At 49.4% G+C, this 16,584-nt stretch overlaps 1 protein-coding gene across 5 annotated transcripts in view; it reads right to left on the bottom strand.

Moving 5' to 3' along the window:
• The window catches only part of LOC146044981 (catalase-like), a 56,858-nt gene extending 40,308 nt beyond the window's left edge, over positions 1–16,550 (bottom strand). The window contains exon 1 of one of the 5 annotated variants that reach the window (XM_083163661.1): positions 16,482–16,550. In XM_083163661.1, the coding sequence (XP_083019787.1) occupies positions 16,482–16,535 (54 nt within the window). In that variant the 5' untranslated portion in view covers positions 16,536–16,550. Of the gene's footprint in view, positions 1–4,542; positions 4,582–4,661; positions 4,880–16,481 lie in introns of those variants that run through there. The other 4 variants (XM_083163663.1, XM_083163662.1, XM_083163665.1 and 1 more) reach the window with 4 other exon arrangements.
• Positions 16,551–16,584: the final 34 nt, after the last annotated feature.

Here is a 16,584-nt window from a genome sequence, read left to right as displayed (position 1 = left end):
CCGTATAACTGGTGAGTCCTGAGCGCCCATACACGTGTGTATAACATCATTACATGCACATGGGCAGTATGACTGGCGAGTCCCTGAGCGCCCATACACGTGTGTATAACAGCATTACATGCACATGGGCAGTATAACTGGCGAGTCCCTGAGCACCCATACACGTGTGTATAATAGCGTTACATGCACATGGGCAGTATGACCGGCGAGTCCCTGAGCGCCCATACACGTGTGTATAACATCATTACATGCACATGGGCAGTATGACTGGCGAGTCCCTGAGCGCCCATACACGTGTGTATAACAGCATTACATGCACATGGGCAGTATAACTGGCGAGTCCCTGAGCACCCATACACGTGTGTATAATAGCGTTACATGCACATGGGCAGTATGACCGGCGAGTCCCTGAGCGCCCATACACGTGTGTATAGCAGCGTTACATGCACATGGGCAGTATGACCGGCGAGTCCTTGAGCGCCCATACACGTGTGTATAGCAGCGTTACATGCTAATGGGTGGTATGACTGGCGAGTCCCTGAGCGCCCATACAGGTGTGTATAACAGCATTACATGCACATGGGCAGTATGACTGGTGAGTCCCTGAGCGCCCATACACGTGTGAATAGCAGCATTACATGTACATGGGCAGTATGACTGGTGAGTCCCTGAGCGCCCATACACGTGTGTATAGCAGCATTACATGTACATGGGCAGTATGACTGGCGAGTCCCTGAGCACCCATACACGTGTGTATAGCAGCATTACATGTACATGGGCAGTATGACCGGCGAGTCCCTGAGCGCCCATACACGTGTGTATAGCAGCATTACATGCACATGGGCAGTATGACTGGCGAGTCCCTGAGCACCCATACACATGTGTATAGCAGCATTACATGCACATGGGCAGTATGACTGGCGAGTCCCTGAGCGCCCATACACGTGTGTATAGCAGCATTACATGCACATGGGCAGTATGACTGGCGAGTCCCTGAGCGCCCATACACGTGTGTATAACAGTATTACATGCACATGGGCAGTATGACCGGCGAGTCCTTGAGCGCCCATACACATGTGTATAGCAGCATTACATGCACATGGGCAGTATGACCGGCGAGTCCCTGAGCGCCCATACACGTGTGTATAGCAGCATTACATGCACATGGGCAGTATGACTGGTGAGTCCTGAGCGCCCATACATGTGTGTATAACAGCATTACATGCACATGGGCAGTATGACCGGCGAGTCCCTGAGCGCCCATACACGTGTCTATAGCAGTGTTACATGCACATGGGCAGTATGACTGGCGAGTCCCTGAGCACCCATACATGTGTGTATAACAGCATTACATGCACATGGCCCGTATGACTGGTGAGTCCTGAGCGCCCATACACGTGTGTATAGCAGCATTACATGTATATGGGCAGTATAACTGGTGAGTCCCTGAGCGCCCATACACGTGTGTATAGCAGCATTACATGAACATGGGCAGTATGACTGGCGAGTCCCTGAGCGCCCATACATATGTGTATAACAGCATTACATGCACATGGCCCGTATAACTGGTGAGTCCCTGAGCGCCCATACACGTATGTATAACAGCATTACACTGGGAGCTATATGTGTATTATCCTGGGGCACCTGGGACATTTCATCAGGCCCCGGATATATGGCTCTATGGCTGGAATTACAAATACTGTACCAGCCTCTCACATTTCATATCCTGAAAGCTGGAAACCCCCAATAGCCGAGTACAGCAACACTAATGTCACCTGGATGATACATAGGGCCTGCCACACCCAGGTGTACACTCAGCCCTATAACAGTAACTGTGATCCCGGCACACACCCATCCTGATCCCTATTACTACTACAATGGGAAGCGGCATTCCTCACACATCACCATCACATTAACCCCTGCATTCCTCACACAGCACTGTCATATTAACCCCTGCATTCCTCACACAGCGCCGTCACATTAACCCCTGCATTCCTCACACATCACTGTCATATTAACCCCTGCATTCCTCACACATCGCTGTCACATTAACCCCTGCATTCCTCACACAGCGCCGTCACATTAACCCCTGCATTCCTCACACATCACTGTCATATTAACCCCTGCATTCCTCACACAGCGCCGTGACATTAACCCCTGAATTCCTCACACATCGCTGTCATATTAACCCCTGCATTCCTCACACAGCGCCGTCACATTAACCCCTGCATTCCTCACACATCACTGTCATATTAACCCCTGCATTCCTCACACAGTGCTGTCACATTAACCCCTGCATTCCTCATACAGCGCCATCACATTAACCCCTGCATTCCTCACACATCGCTGTCACATTAACCCCTGCATTCCTCACACAGCGCCGTCACATTAACCCCTGCATTCCTCACACATCGCTGTCACATTAACCCCTGCATTCCTCACACATCGCTGTCATATTAACCCCTGAATTCCTCACACATCGCTGTCATATTAACCCCTGCATTCCTCACACATCGCTGTCATATTAACCCCTGAATTCCTCACACATCGCTGTCATATTAACCCCTGCATTCCTCACACATCGCTGTCACATTAACCCCTGAATTCCTCACACAGCGTGTTCATATTAACCCCTGCATTCCTCACACAGCACAGTCACATTAACCCCTGCATTCCTCACACAGCACCGTCACATTAACCCCTGAATTCCTCACACAGCACCGTCACATTAAAACATACATTCCTCACACAGCACCGTCACATTAACCCCTGCATTCCTCACACAGTGCCGTCACATTAACCCCTGCATTCCTCAGACATCGCTGTCACATTAACCCCTGCATTCCTCACACAGCGCCGTCACATTAACCCCTGCATTCCTCACACATTGCTGTCACATTAACCCCTGCATTCCTCACACAGTGCCGTCACATTAACCCCTGCATTCCTCACACATCGCTGTCACATTAACCCCTGCATTCCTCACACAGTGCCGTCACATTAACCCCTGCATTCCTCACACAGCGTCTTCACATTAACCCCTGCATTCCTCACACAGCGTGTTCACATTAACCCCTGCATTCCTCACACAGCGTGTTCATATTAACCCCTGCATTCCTCACACAGCACAGTCACATTAACCCCTGCATTCCTCACACAGCACCGCCACATTAACCCCTGAATTCCTCACACAGCACCGTCACATTAACCCCTGAATTCCTCACACAGCGTGTTCATATTAACCCCTGCATCCCTCACACAGCACCGTCACATTAACCCCTGAATTCCTCACACAGTGCCGTCACATTAACCCCTGCATTCCTCACACATCGCTGTCACATTAACCCCTGCATTCCTCACACAGCACCGTCACATTAACCCCTGCATTCCTCACACAGCGTCTTCACATTAACCCCTGCATTTCTTACACAGCGTGTTCATATTAACCCCTGCATTCCTCACACAGCACAGTCACATTAACCCCTGCATTCCTCACACAGCACAGTCACATTAACCCCTGCATTCCTCACACAGCACAGTCACATTAACCCCTGCATTCCTCACACAGCGTCGTCACATTAACCCCTGCATTCCTCACACAGCACCGTCACATTAACCCCTGAATTCCTCACACAGCGTGTTCATATTAACCTCTGCATTCCTCACACAGCACCGTCACATTAACCCCTGCATTCCTCACACAGTGCTGTCACATTAACCCCTGCATTCCTCACACAGCGCCGTCACATTAACCCCTGCATTCCTCACACAGCGCCGTCACATTAACCCCTGCATTCCTCACACAGCACGGTCACATTATAACATACATTCCTCACACAGCACCGTCACATTAACCCCTGCATTCCTCACACAGTGCCGTCACATTAACCCCTGCATTCCTCAGACATCGCTGTCACATTAACCCCTGCATTCCTCACACAGCGCCGTCACATTAACCCCTGCATTCCTCACACATTGCTGTCACATTAACCCCTGCATTCCTCAAACATCGCTGTCACATTAACCCCTGCATTCCTCACACAGCGCCGTCACATTAACCCCTGCATTCCTCACACATCGCTGTCACATTAACCCCTGCATTCCTCACACAGCGCCATCACATTAACCCCTGCATTCCTCACACAGCACTGTCACATTAACCCCTGCATTCCTCACACATTGCTGTCACATTAACCCCTGCATTCCTCACACATTGCTGTCACATTAACCCCTGCATTCCTCACACATTGCTGTCACATTAACCCCTGCATTCCTCACACATTGCTGTCACATTAACCCCTGCATTCCTCACACATCGCTGTCACATTAACCCCTGCATTCCTCACACATCTCTGTCACATTAACCCCTGCATTCCTCACACAGCGCCATCACATTAACCCCTTGCATTCCTCACAGCGTGCTGCCATTACAGATGTATTATATGTACATATATGTATTCTGTCTGTGGTTACATGGCACAGGTCATGGGCTGCACTTCTTCCGATACTCTCACCCTCAGGCTGTAAACAAACATCACTTACCCCGGGCATGACCTATCTCAGGCACCCAGTCATCCTATGCCTTCACTCACACCCTTGGCACACACACAGCTCCATCCCTCTACCCTTGGCACAAACAGTAGCACCCGCCTTGACCTCACATGTTAGTGGGCAGCATGCCATGCGTTTTCTGTGCACAGATTACCAGCGCTCCTGATGCCAGGCCTGGCAGACATGCCCCGTCAGATGAACCCATAGTACCTGGGTATGTGGCCTGGGTGGGTCCATAGTGAGCGCCTTTGTGCTGCAGTCAGTTCCTTAGTGCCCGGCACCTGAACAAATGAGGAACTTTAAGGTTTAGAGTAAATAGTGGCGCCCCTCCCTTCCTCATACTTACTCCCTCCCCAAACCTGGAGCCTATGACGACACATCTCTTACCTAACCTTCCGTCACTTACAGACAGCTCTGTGCGCAGATCGTACAGGACGGATGAACTCATCCCTAAACCTCATACATGCGCCATATATGCAGCATCTTCTGTATGCAGAGAGAGCAATGGCCGCCTGCGTTACACTGACTCCATCTCCCAGGGAGCTTTGTTCTGGCCTTACGACCTATGTATGATGTATTGGTATACTCACCCCATAGATAACACCTTACTTTATCAGAGATGTGTATAGCACTGTGTCAGCGGATCTCCGGTCAACTCTGTCGTTGAAAGACTCTGCTATCTAGATGCCGCTACTGCGCATATGCACACCGCAGCTACTGGAGCGGGATCTGAAAATCCCTCTCCAGCAAAAATGCAAACTTTGTAAAGCTAAGCCTGGTATATTGGGTCCAGCAGCTGGGACTGTGGTCTGCACATGATCCCTGATATCGCCAGCGTTTTGGCTAAATACTGCTATTTACAAAGGTCTTCTGGGGGATTAGGTTGTTGGTAGCCATGATACATCTCACCCTAATACTGATGCTGGAGGTCACACGGTGGCTTTTGTGGTATACTGTGTATAGGAGCCGGGAGGATTACTGGCCGTGCATCGGATACAGCCGTTAATGTGTGATTAGAGGCCGTGGCTGGGAGGATGCACAGTCATATGGCGGCCATGTTTCTGAGCGCACTGGGCCTGAATCAGTCAGGGATGTGCCCTGCACAAGCAAGTACTGATTATTTGTACTATGGGCCTGATTCAGACCTGATCGCATGGCTGCAATTTCACACAGTGGCCGATAATCTATACACTGCGCGTGCGTGAAGTCATCCTGCAATGAACTCCTTAACTTTTACTGAATGCACACCATTTGAAAGGTGATTGACAGGAAGTAGGCATCTGGCTGTGAAAACCGTCCGTTTAGTGGGAGTGCCGAGGAAAACGCTGGGAGTGTCCAGGGAAACACAGGAGTGCTGGATAAATGCTGGGACTTTCTGGGAAATGCTGGAGTGCTGCAGAAACACTGGGACTGTCCGGGGAAACACAGGAGTGCTGGGGAAATGCTGGGACTGTCCCGGGAAACACAGGAGTGCTGGGGAAATACTGGGACTTTCTGGGAAATTCAGGAGTGCCAGGGAAATGCTGAGACTGTCCGGGAAACGCAGGAGTACTGGAGAAACACTGGGACTGTCCGGGGAAACACAGGAGTGCTGGGGAAACGCTGGAACTGTCTGGGGAAACACAGGAGTGCCAGAGAAACGCTGGGACTGTCCGGGAAATGCAGGATTGCCGGGGAAATGCTGGGACTGTCCAGGAAACACTGGAGTGCCGGGGAAACGATGGAGTGCTGGAAAAATGCTGGGACTGTCCGGGGAAACACATGAGTGCCAGGGAGACACTGGGACTGTCCAAGAAATGCAGGAGTGCCAGGGAAAAGCTTGGACTGTCTGGGAAACTCAGGAGTGCTGGAGAAACGCTGGGACTGTCCGGGTAGGAAACACAGGAGTGCCAGGGAAACGCTGGTAATGTTCGGGAAATGCAGGAGTGCCGGGGAAACGCTGGGACTGTCTGGAAAATGCAGGAGTGCTGGGGACATGCTGGAACTGTCCGAGGAAACACAGGAGTTGCCGAGGAAATGTTGGGACTGTCTGGGGGAACACAGAAGTGCAGAGGAAAATGCTGGAAGTGTCCAGGGAAACACAGGAGTGCCAGGGAAATACTGGGACTGTCCAGAAAATGCAGGAGTGCCAGAGAAACGCGGGGACTGTCCGGGAAACACAGGAGTGCCGGAGAAATGCTGGAACTATCCAGGAAACACAGGAGTGTCGGAGAAACACTGAGACTGTCTGAGGAAAAACAGGAGTGCCTGGAAAAAATGCTGTTACTGTATGGGAAACACAGGAGTGCTGGGGAAATGTATTACCACCGAAGAAACGGAGGTGGACTTGGGCGCTAATATCCCTTTAAAAATAAATGGACACTTGTAAGGAAAAAAAATTTTTTTTTACTATAATATTTTAAATGAGCAGCAATCTTCAAAAATTGCACTAGTGTCAGTGCAAAATAAGTACCAAGTCTGTGGTCTGGATTCAATCCTGGACCACAAACTTGTACAGCAAAATGTATATTACCCAAAAGGAGAATAGGAAGATTGCGCAATCTTCCTATTCTCCTTTTGGGTAATATACATAGTGCTGGGGAAATGCTGGGACTATCCAGGAAACACAGGCATGCCTAGGAAACCTGCCGTAAGTCTGAATCAGGCCCAACGCATCGGATGCCGCACATAGGTTGTTTTGAAGAGATAGAGACCAACCAATCAGTTTATCTCATTAGACAGCTAGAACCTAATTGGTTGCTATGGGCAACATCACTTTTTCTCTCCTGTAGGTTTGATACCCTTTCAATAAGAGATGGGTAGAAATAATGGGTACTTGTTTAGTTTCACGGCAGCAGCGTGAAGACGCTCTAGCTAGGAATATTGGCAGCTCGCCAGCTGCCTGTACGTTATCAGCGTCCTACGCTGACTCCTCCAAGGCAGCTCAGCGCTGGTACTCTAAGCTCCTGTGAAGCCTAGTGAGCGCCTCTCACACAGCGCTGGCGCCCGCATATCATCTCTTCTGTGGAGAGGGGGATCATGCGGGCGCCGGCGGAGAGGCACTCCATCTTTGTGATGCGTAGGAGCGTCTCAGACGCTCCAGCAAGGAGACTCCTGTGTCTGAGCAGTGCGTACCTCTCCAGTCCAAAGAGCCGGTGCGGACGCAATTGCGTATCACGCACAGTGAAGGAGCCATTTGCCAGTGCTCCATGTTACATATTGGCAAATGCCTCCATTTCATACCCCCACTATCCACGCTATCACGAAGCGTGGCAAGCGGCGGCGTTACGTGTCCTCCCAACCTTTTCATACCCCCACCATCCACGTCGGCGTGGAGGTTATTTCATATAGTGTGGCGAGCGGACGCGTAATACATGTGAATTTATCCGCGTTCGCTTGCCGGGCTATATGAAATCAACTCCACGCTGACGTGGATGGTGGGGGTATGAAAAGGTCAGGAGGACGCGTACCGCCACTGCTCGCCATGCTTCGGGATGGCGTGGATGGTGGGGGTATGAAAAGGTCAGGAGGACGCGTACCGCGCCGCTTGCCATGCTTCGGGATGGCGTGGGTGTTTCAGGAACACATTCAAACCTGCCATATTATACATCTGAGCAATAGCTACTCAGAGGTCAGAGACAGGAGGGTATCATTGCATTGCTGCTGGAGTGCGTGAAACGCTCCTACGTATCACAAAGGGATTCAGTATTGAATCCCGGCGGTCGGGATCCCGGCGTTCAGAATCCCGACGCCGGAATCCCGACAGCCGAAATGCCGACAAGGGGGGGGACGTGGATCGCCCCCCCTTGCGGGCTCGCTGCGCTCGCCACGCAGCGGGCCCGGTGCCTCGCTACGCTCGGCACACTAATTTATTCTCCCTCCAGGGGTGTCGTGGACACCCCAGGAGGGAGAATGTGTCGGCATTTCGGCGGTCGGGATTCCGGCGTCGGGATTCTGAACGCCGGGATCCCGACCGCCGGGATCTTAACTGCATCCCATCACAAAGATGGAGCGCAGACACTCCTACGTCTCACACAGATGGAGCGCCTCTCGGCACAAGCGCTGTGTGAGAGGCGCTCACTAGGCTTCACAGGAGCTTAGGAGTACCAGCGCTGGGCTGCCTTGGAGGAGTCAGCGTAGAACGCTGAGAACGTACAGGCAGATGGCAAGCTGCCAAGATTCCTAGCTAGAGCGTCCTTGCGCTGCCGCCGTGAAACTAAACAAGTACCAAATAATGTTTTTTCTGCCCCATTAGGCGCTTTGGTCCAGATGACGTTTGCTGAATGGCGCAGTATTATACTATAAAGGATGATAAGTAAATGAGAAGTATTTCCCTCTTACAGCCAGGGTGGCCGGACCCAGCTGCCTGCAGAGCATCACTTCTCCTTCTGCAGCAGATTGCAGCTGTCAGAGGAGGAAGCAGAGCTTACGTCAGAGGTGCGTTACCCAATTGTGTTTCCAGTTCCTCTTGCCTACAGGAATAGTGTGTCCCAATCATTTCAGTGTAACACGCTCGTAGCCCTGATTCTGAGTCACACTCAGCAACGTCGTCCATGTATGCGGATAATGACGGTCGCACATCTACGATCTAAATCTGCAGCAGGCCATTTTGTGGTGTAAAGTCACATGTCCATATTATCCAGTTCCCAGCATGCTTAGCTAGTGCGTTACATATCAGGACAACCCATGGCGCTCCAACTGCTGCAGAACTACACATCTGTGATGTGTAGTTCAGCAGCTGGGGTACTTGTGTAGTTTCACGGCGCCACCGGGCGCACAGTGAAAATTTGAAACTTGGCAGTCTGCCAGACTCTGTGTTTACTGTGCGCGTGCCGCTCTAGCTGTTCTCAGTGCAGCGCGTGGCTGCTTTCCTTATGTAAGCTACGTTATCAGCATAGCGCTGGGCAGCAACAGCGCACACTGCCCAGCGCTGACAGGTCACTGTGGTATTTATAAAGTGTGGCGAGCCCGAAGCGTGGCGAGCGCAGCGAGCCCCGCGAGGGAACGCGGATACCTGTGAAGGTATCCGCGTCCGCTCGCCACACTTTATAAAATCAACTCCACGCCGACGTGGATAGTGGGGATATGAAAAGGTTGTAGGACGCGTACCGCTGCGCTCGCCACGCTTCGGGTTGGCGTGGATAGTGGAATTAACAAGGTCGACAGCTGTTACTTCGACTAGTGTCATTGTGAACAGGTTTAATAGTGTACCCCTAGACCCTACTAAATTTAGATGCTTTAGCGTCTAAATTTAGATGCCCCCATCTTAGTGGTTTGCAGGGAGTCTGGATTTAGACGTCTAAATCTAGACTTCTAAATTGCCGGGGTGTCCAGTTCAGGGAGTCTGGATTTAGACGCTTTAGCATCTAAATTGCCGGGTTGTCAGCGGTGCGCAGGACTGCCTATTTCACTGTGGAACTACAAGTACCACAGTGACCTGTCAGTGCTGGGTGCACTGCTGCTGCCCAGCGCTATGCTGATAACGTACCTTACATAAGGAAAGCAGCCACGCGCACAGTAAACACAGAGCATCTGGCAAGCTGCCAAGTTTCAGACACAGACTGTGCGCGCGGTGGCGCCGTGAAACTACACAAGTACCTCAGCTGGAGCGGCACACGGGGGGGGGGGGGGGGAGTAGTATGTTTAGTGGTGTATGGAACATGCTGAATAATTGGGCAGCACGGATGGTGTAATGGTTAGCATTACTGCTTCACAGCGCTGAGGTCATGGGTTCAATACCCACCATGGCTCTAACTGTGCGGAGTTTGTATATTCTCCCCGTGTTTGCGTGGGTTTACTCCGGGTACTCCGGTTTCCTCCCACAATCCAAAAATATACTGGTAGGCTAATTGGCTCCCAACAAAAATTAACCCTAGAATGTCTGTGTGTGCGTGTACATGTGGTAGGGAATATAGATTGTAAGCTCCACTGGGGCAGGGACTGATGTGAATGAGCAACTATACTCTGTAAAAGCGCTACGGAATCTGTATGCGCTATATAAGAAACTGTTAATAAATAAATAAATAAATAAATAATTGTATCACCAATTAGGAATTCAGGACATAGGAACCGCAAACATGAAACCAGCCGGCACCTGAACTGGTCCATGTCAGTCCGCTTCTCACATACTTACAGATATATGGGGAAATGTATCAGAGCTCGGAGAGAGAGATAAAGTACCAGCCAATCAGCTCCTGTCATGTTTAGTGCATCACCCCCACATACATATTGCACAGATGTATAATGGATATAATAGATGGCTATAATACTTGTGTACAGATGTATAATGGATATAATAGATGGCTATACTTGTGCACAGATGCATAATGGATAAAATAGATGGGTCTAATACTTGTGCACAGAAGTATAATGGATAGAATAGATGGATCTAATACTTGTGCACAGATGTATAATGGATAGAATAGATGGCTATAACTCTTGTGCACAGATGAATTATTGCTAGAATACTTGTGCAGATGTATAATGAATAGAATAGTTTTATATAATACTTGTACACAGATGTATAATGGATCGCTTACTTGTGCAGATGTATAACCGATAGAATAGATGAATAGAATACTTGTGCACAGATGTATAAAGGATAGAATACTTGTGCACAGATGTATAATTGATAGAATAGATGGATCTAATACTTGTGCACAGATGTATTATGGATAGAATACTTGTGCAGCTATATAATGGATAGAATAGTTTTATGTAATACTTGTACACAGATGTATAATGGATAGCTTACTTGTGCACAGATGTATAACCGATAGAATAGATGGACAGAATACTTGTGCACAGATGTATCATGGATAGAATACTTGTGCAGGCCGTGCTCTGATCACGCGTCACCTGCCCGACAGCAAGAAAAAACAGGTTCTGTTTTTATATGTGTAGCCGACAGCGACAGGTTCAGAGAACGCTTGCTCTGCCCTCCCCCACTGATGCTGCACTGTAATCCACAAAAAATTCCTAGTGTGCGCAAGCACACATGGCCAATAAAGTTGATTCTATTCTATTCTTCGAGTGTCCCATTACAGGACGTGGGACCTCCATCTCCCACCCTGAGGTGCCTCTGCTAGGGACAGAAGCTAGATGTGGTGCAGATGGGTCAGCAGGCGAATGTGATCCGTCTATGTTATTGGCGGATAGCGTTTACACCGGGTACACTGTGGACGACTTACATACAGCGTTTGATGGAATGGCCGATAAAGCACAAGTGGGTCAGTGGGGGAATACAGACAGTATGTTGGTGTTGGCCGTGCAGCACCGCCGATGGCGGATATATCTGTAGATGGCGCATCAGGCTGTGCATACAGGTGGTCTGCAGACTCATACGGCCGACACAGCTGGGCCCAGATGAATGCCAGGATGGACCTAACCAGCACCAAGTGTTGTCAGGTGACATAGCGCTGCATAAAGCTGGATACAGACTAGAAGATTATCTGTCCAATCTTTCTGGTTGGCGTCATGGTTTCCCCAGAAACCGGAAAACAGGCAAAAATGGTTGTTTGGATAAGTTTATTAAATCAAATGTCCATTTTTGTCTGTTTTCCAGTGTTTGGGGTAATGACAAGATTTTAATTTCAAGCCAAAAGATTGGACAGGGCGTATCAAGGTTTAGGGGCCCATTTACTAAGGATTGCATATACTGCAGGATCCAACCTGTATGTGTCCTATCTGTGCAATGTATTGTCCTGCAGATGCAGGGATTCTGCACACGTGCGGTTAGTGCAAGACCTGGAGTGCCCGCAAGCCTGAGCCCTGGAAGTGCATGTAAGCACGAGATCATGCCTCCATGTTACTAAAAATCCAGATAGCTCTGAAAAAAAAAAAAAAAAAAAAAATTGCCGGAACTTATTCATACGCCCCAACTTATTTCTTCTTTGAATCGGGACCTACCATGCTGGAGTCACAGGAGGTTCAGGCGTCGCGTGTATCCTTAGTCCCCAATACAAACTTTAATATAAAGCTGCGTTATAATGTTCTGCAATATTACTGCTTATAGTGGTTTTGTTACTAGAACTCTCTGTCAGAGACAGCTGCAATCCCTGCATGTCACACAGGCACACGAGGGGTTAATGCCGGCAGACACTGGCCACCACCTGAGAACTGGAGTAACACGGGTAACTTGCAGACTCTGCAGTAATTGTCTGCTGGAGCAGGACAACTGGATCAAAGAGCTCATCATGCCGGTTGTGACTGGGATCCTTAAGGGCCCCATACATCAGCAATTAATTGTGACAATTTTCAGATATAGAGATGATTGCCACAATTAATTTCAGATGTGTGGGCTCCTCCTTGTGGCGATCCCGATCAAAAACCATCGGGGATCGCCAAATCAGGTTTTTAAGCATGCTTAATATTTTGGTATTATCGGCGGTCGTTTTTTATATGTGTGGGCGTCCTAATTCCGTTCTGCCGATTATCATTGTATATGTGGGCGTGGCCTATTTGTGAGGGAGAAGAAAGGCAAGGCTGCTGCTGGAGACCAATGCCAACTTGCGAGTGGTCAGTAGGCATATGCCGTACTGCGAGCGCCGCTTGTCCGACAACCTTTATACTCACTGTGCACTGTCATGTGCGGGAGTGGAATTCAATCCGGAACGCTCGGCTAACTGAAGCAACCTCTGCCACTGTAGGGTCCAGGGGGTGCCCATGGCAGCTGTCACCGGGGAGGAGAAGAGATCTTCACAGCCTCCCTGTGTGCTCTGGAGATGAGGTAGAAGCCGGAATGGTACGGAACATACTAGGTGGCTGTAATCTCTCACACATCGGTTTCCACTGCCACAGACAACACCCGGGCTGGGGTAGCATAGTGGCAGAGGTCGCTGCAGGGAGCTGCTCCGTTCCGGATTTGTATCCAATTCATGGCACACGTTAGGAGCACAGCCAGGTCCGTGCTGCACAGTGCAGGGGGAAGTTATTAATGTCTAGTAGTGGAATGTAGAATATGACAGAGTTGTGCTGAGGCGACCATGAGACGTGCCGGGGTCACTACATGTCACAAAAAAGCAGGTGTTTGTGGAATAATATAGCGCAATCAATTAAGTGAGGTGCAGCTTTTCAAACATAGAATGGAAGGTACACCACCTTCCAGGAAAATCTTAGAACAACGGTATTAATGTTTGAACAATAGCGCAACCCCCTTAAAAAGATGTAGATGCACAAATAAAAAGTTTTAACAATTTATTGTGACATAGCAATTAATAACAAAACTTAGTCATGAATAAAAATACATACATATGAGTAAAAAGATGATGGTTTGAACCAGGCAATAAAAGGACCGCTGGTTTTAGCACATAGATAATGAATGTTCTTTTATCTCACCATAGAGGGAAGTTGCGGTGGGCTTTTACTTCCGATTGAAGTTCTGCGGCTCCACCGCAGGTGGCTTTCTATGGATAAAGTGCTTGTGCGTCCTTAAAGTGTCCTGGTGCTTCAAAGTGCAAAGTGGAAAGTGCACTAAATCAGGCAGTCTGTATCCAAAAAGGTAGCTGCAACGCGTTTCGGAGATCCATAAATGTCTCCTTTTTCAAAAAAAGAAATGAAAAAGGAGACATTTATGGATCTCCGAAACGCGTTGCAGCTACCTTTTTGGATACAGACTGCCTGATTTAGTGCACTTTCCACTTTGCACTTTGAAGCACCAGGACACTTTAAGGACGCACAAGCACTTTATCCATAGAAAGCCACCTGCGGTGGAGCCGCAGAACTTCAATCGGAAGTAAAAGCCCACCGCAACTTCCCTCTATGGTGAGATAAAAGAACATTCATTATCTATGTGCTAAAACCAGCGGTCCTTTTATTGCCTGGTTCAAACCATCATCTTTTTACTCATATGTATGTATTTTTATTCATGACTAAGTTTTGTTATTAATTGCTATGTCACAATAAATTGTTAAAACTTTTTATTTGTGCATCTACATCTTTTTTAGGGGGTTGCGCTATTGTTCAAACATTAATACCGTTGTTCTGGGGTCACTACATGTGTTACTAGTATGTACATGGTGGTGATTAGCGCTGGTGGCATGTCTCCTGGCATGTAGGAACACATACAAGAGTAATGAGTATGTCCCGCCGATTATCATTGTATATTAGTCCGGTTTTTACTTAGTCCCCATGTTTGTCTGGGGGCGGGAGCATGGCGTCCGCACAGGATGGAGGGGGGAGGTAGGTGTGGAAGGTCTGTTGGGGGAGTCTGGGCTCTGGGATTATTTTCTGGGATTCTTATTCAATTATTTGCAGCTCCTCTCCCGGTGGCCTGCGATCGGTGGGAGTGGCGGGGATGGCTGTGCCCCGGCACCCCCATGATGACTGGGCTCAAGCAGGGAGTCCTGCGGGCGGGGTGGGTGGCTGAGCCAGCGGCGCTTCCCGACCCCCTCCACCCTCCTGTCATGAACATCATAGGCGCAGGCAGCTCTGTCCGGACCCCTCTCCCCGCCATGAACAACTGCGGCGTGGGCAGCGCTGCCCGGACTCCCTCCCTGACATGAGCGGCAGGGGAAGGATGAGAACAGACAGACGTGGTGAGGTGAGCGCTCTGGTATCGAGAAGGGGAGGGGGGCGAGATGCGGCTGGAAGAGCTGACACGCTGAGAGCAGTGTGTCAGCTCTTCCAGCCACATCCCCCCTCGCCGCGCTGACAGGTCCTGCAGGCGTCCACCGGTGGTCCGCCCATAATAAAAGATCCGGCCGCTGGCCAGCTATAAACATCCCACCCCTTGCTAGGCAAATGCCTAGGGCAATGGCTCAGCACAGGGCGGAGTGGGCCACCTAAAATGGTTGTATTGTGGCAGGCTGGCAGCTATGATTATTTCCCCTCCCTTCCTCGTAGGGCACGGCCGCACGGGACTCAGAGTGCGCAGTGCCCCGCCCATTATTTAAATTATGCTGAAAAGCCAATCGATTGAGGTTGATGTATGGGCAATTTCCAGATATGAAGATGCAATTTTTAGATGGGAAAAATCTGCCGATCACTGAAAAAAACTGTAATGTGTGGGCAAAGTCGGATAGATCTGAAAATCCATTTATCTGGCCAAAATATCCCTATATCTGAAAATCCATAAATTGTGATTGCTGATGTATGGGGCCCATTACACACAGATTGGAGGCGGCACGGAAAAACACCTTGAAAAAGCCTCTTCTACAGGCAAAACGCGTTGGTGGAGGAGAGGGAACCTACAGTCCCATACAAATTGCTGCAAGCACTGGGAGATTCTTTCTGAGTCCGAACCAGCCCATCTCAAACCTTATCTTGTCCTTCCCCCAAGTTTTGGCGCCTTACCATCTGGCCGGGGAGTGCTACCCCCTAAATACATCGCCATCCTACCAGAAACAGGACCCCCCATTTAAGGGGACCACAACAAGGACATCCTAAAAGGCACCATAGGAACGGATCTCATCCTTTGCTCCCTAAAGAAATACGGTACCGTATGTACGGATTATTTACGGTTATTCCCTCCCAGAAGCTCCATATATTCGAGGACTCATTGCCACCTATTGTTGTTATTCATGTTTCTTAGTTTTTATTATGTATTAATAAATTGTTTTCATTTGATCAATATTGGCACCTATCTATGAATGCAACTGTAATATTCATCCACTAGCGCAGTGTACACCTTCCATTTGTTCTGTGGAGGCGGCACGGAGCCTGTGTACGGGAACTCTCCCCCCACTACATGGTGAGATGCAGAAAGGTGCTGCTTGTGGCCTCTGGGGACTGATCTAGATGCTATGGGGGGGGGGGGGGGAAGCTTTTCCACATCGCCACACAGAATCACAGGTGAAATAAGTAGCTCACCTGGGGATCTTTAAAATGTGGCTGAATAATGAGTGCACCTGCCAGGTGATCTGGAAAAACATGCACTGTTGGAGGTACTTGAGGACCAGTGTATTGTACTTCATGCAGTAAAGGGTGCGGTTATACATTTCTCTCCTCCGTACCTCTGTGATGGCCAAATCCAAGGATCCAGAAACACTTTGCAGACTACAGTTCATGGGCTCTGTGGAGCGACAGGGAGGACACTGGCATCTAAGCAGCCTCAGG

Source organism: Crinia signifera, chromosome 11, assembly GCF_055691185.1.
Source record: "Crinia signifera chromosome 11, ASM5569118v1, whole genome shotgun sequence".
Classification (NCBI taxonomy): domain Eukaryota; kingdom Metazoa; phylum Chordata; class Amphibia; order Anura; family Myobatrachidae; genus Crinia; species Crinia signifera.
This window is presented reverse-complemented; position numbering and strand designations above follow the sequence as displayed.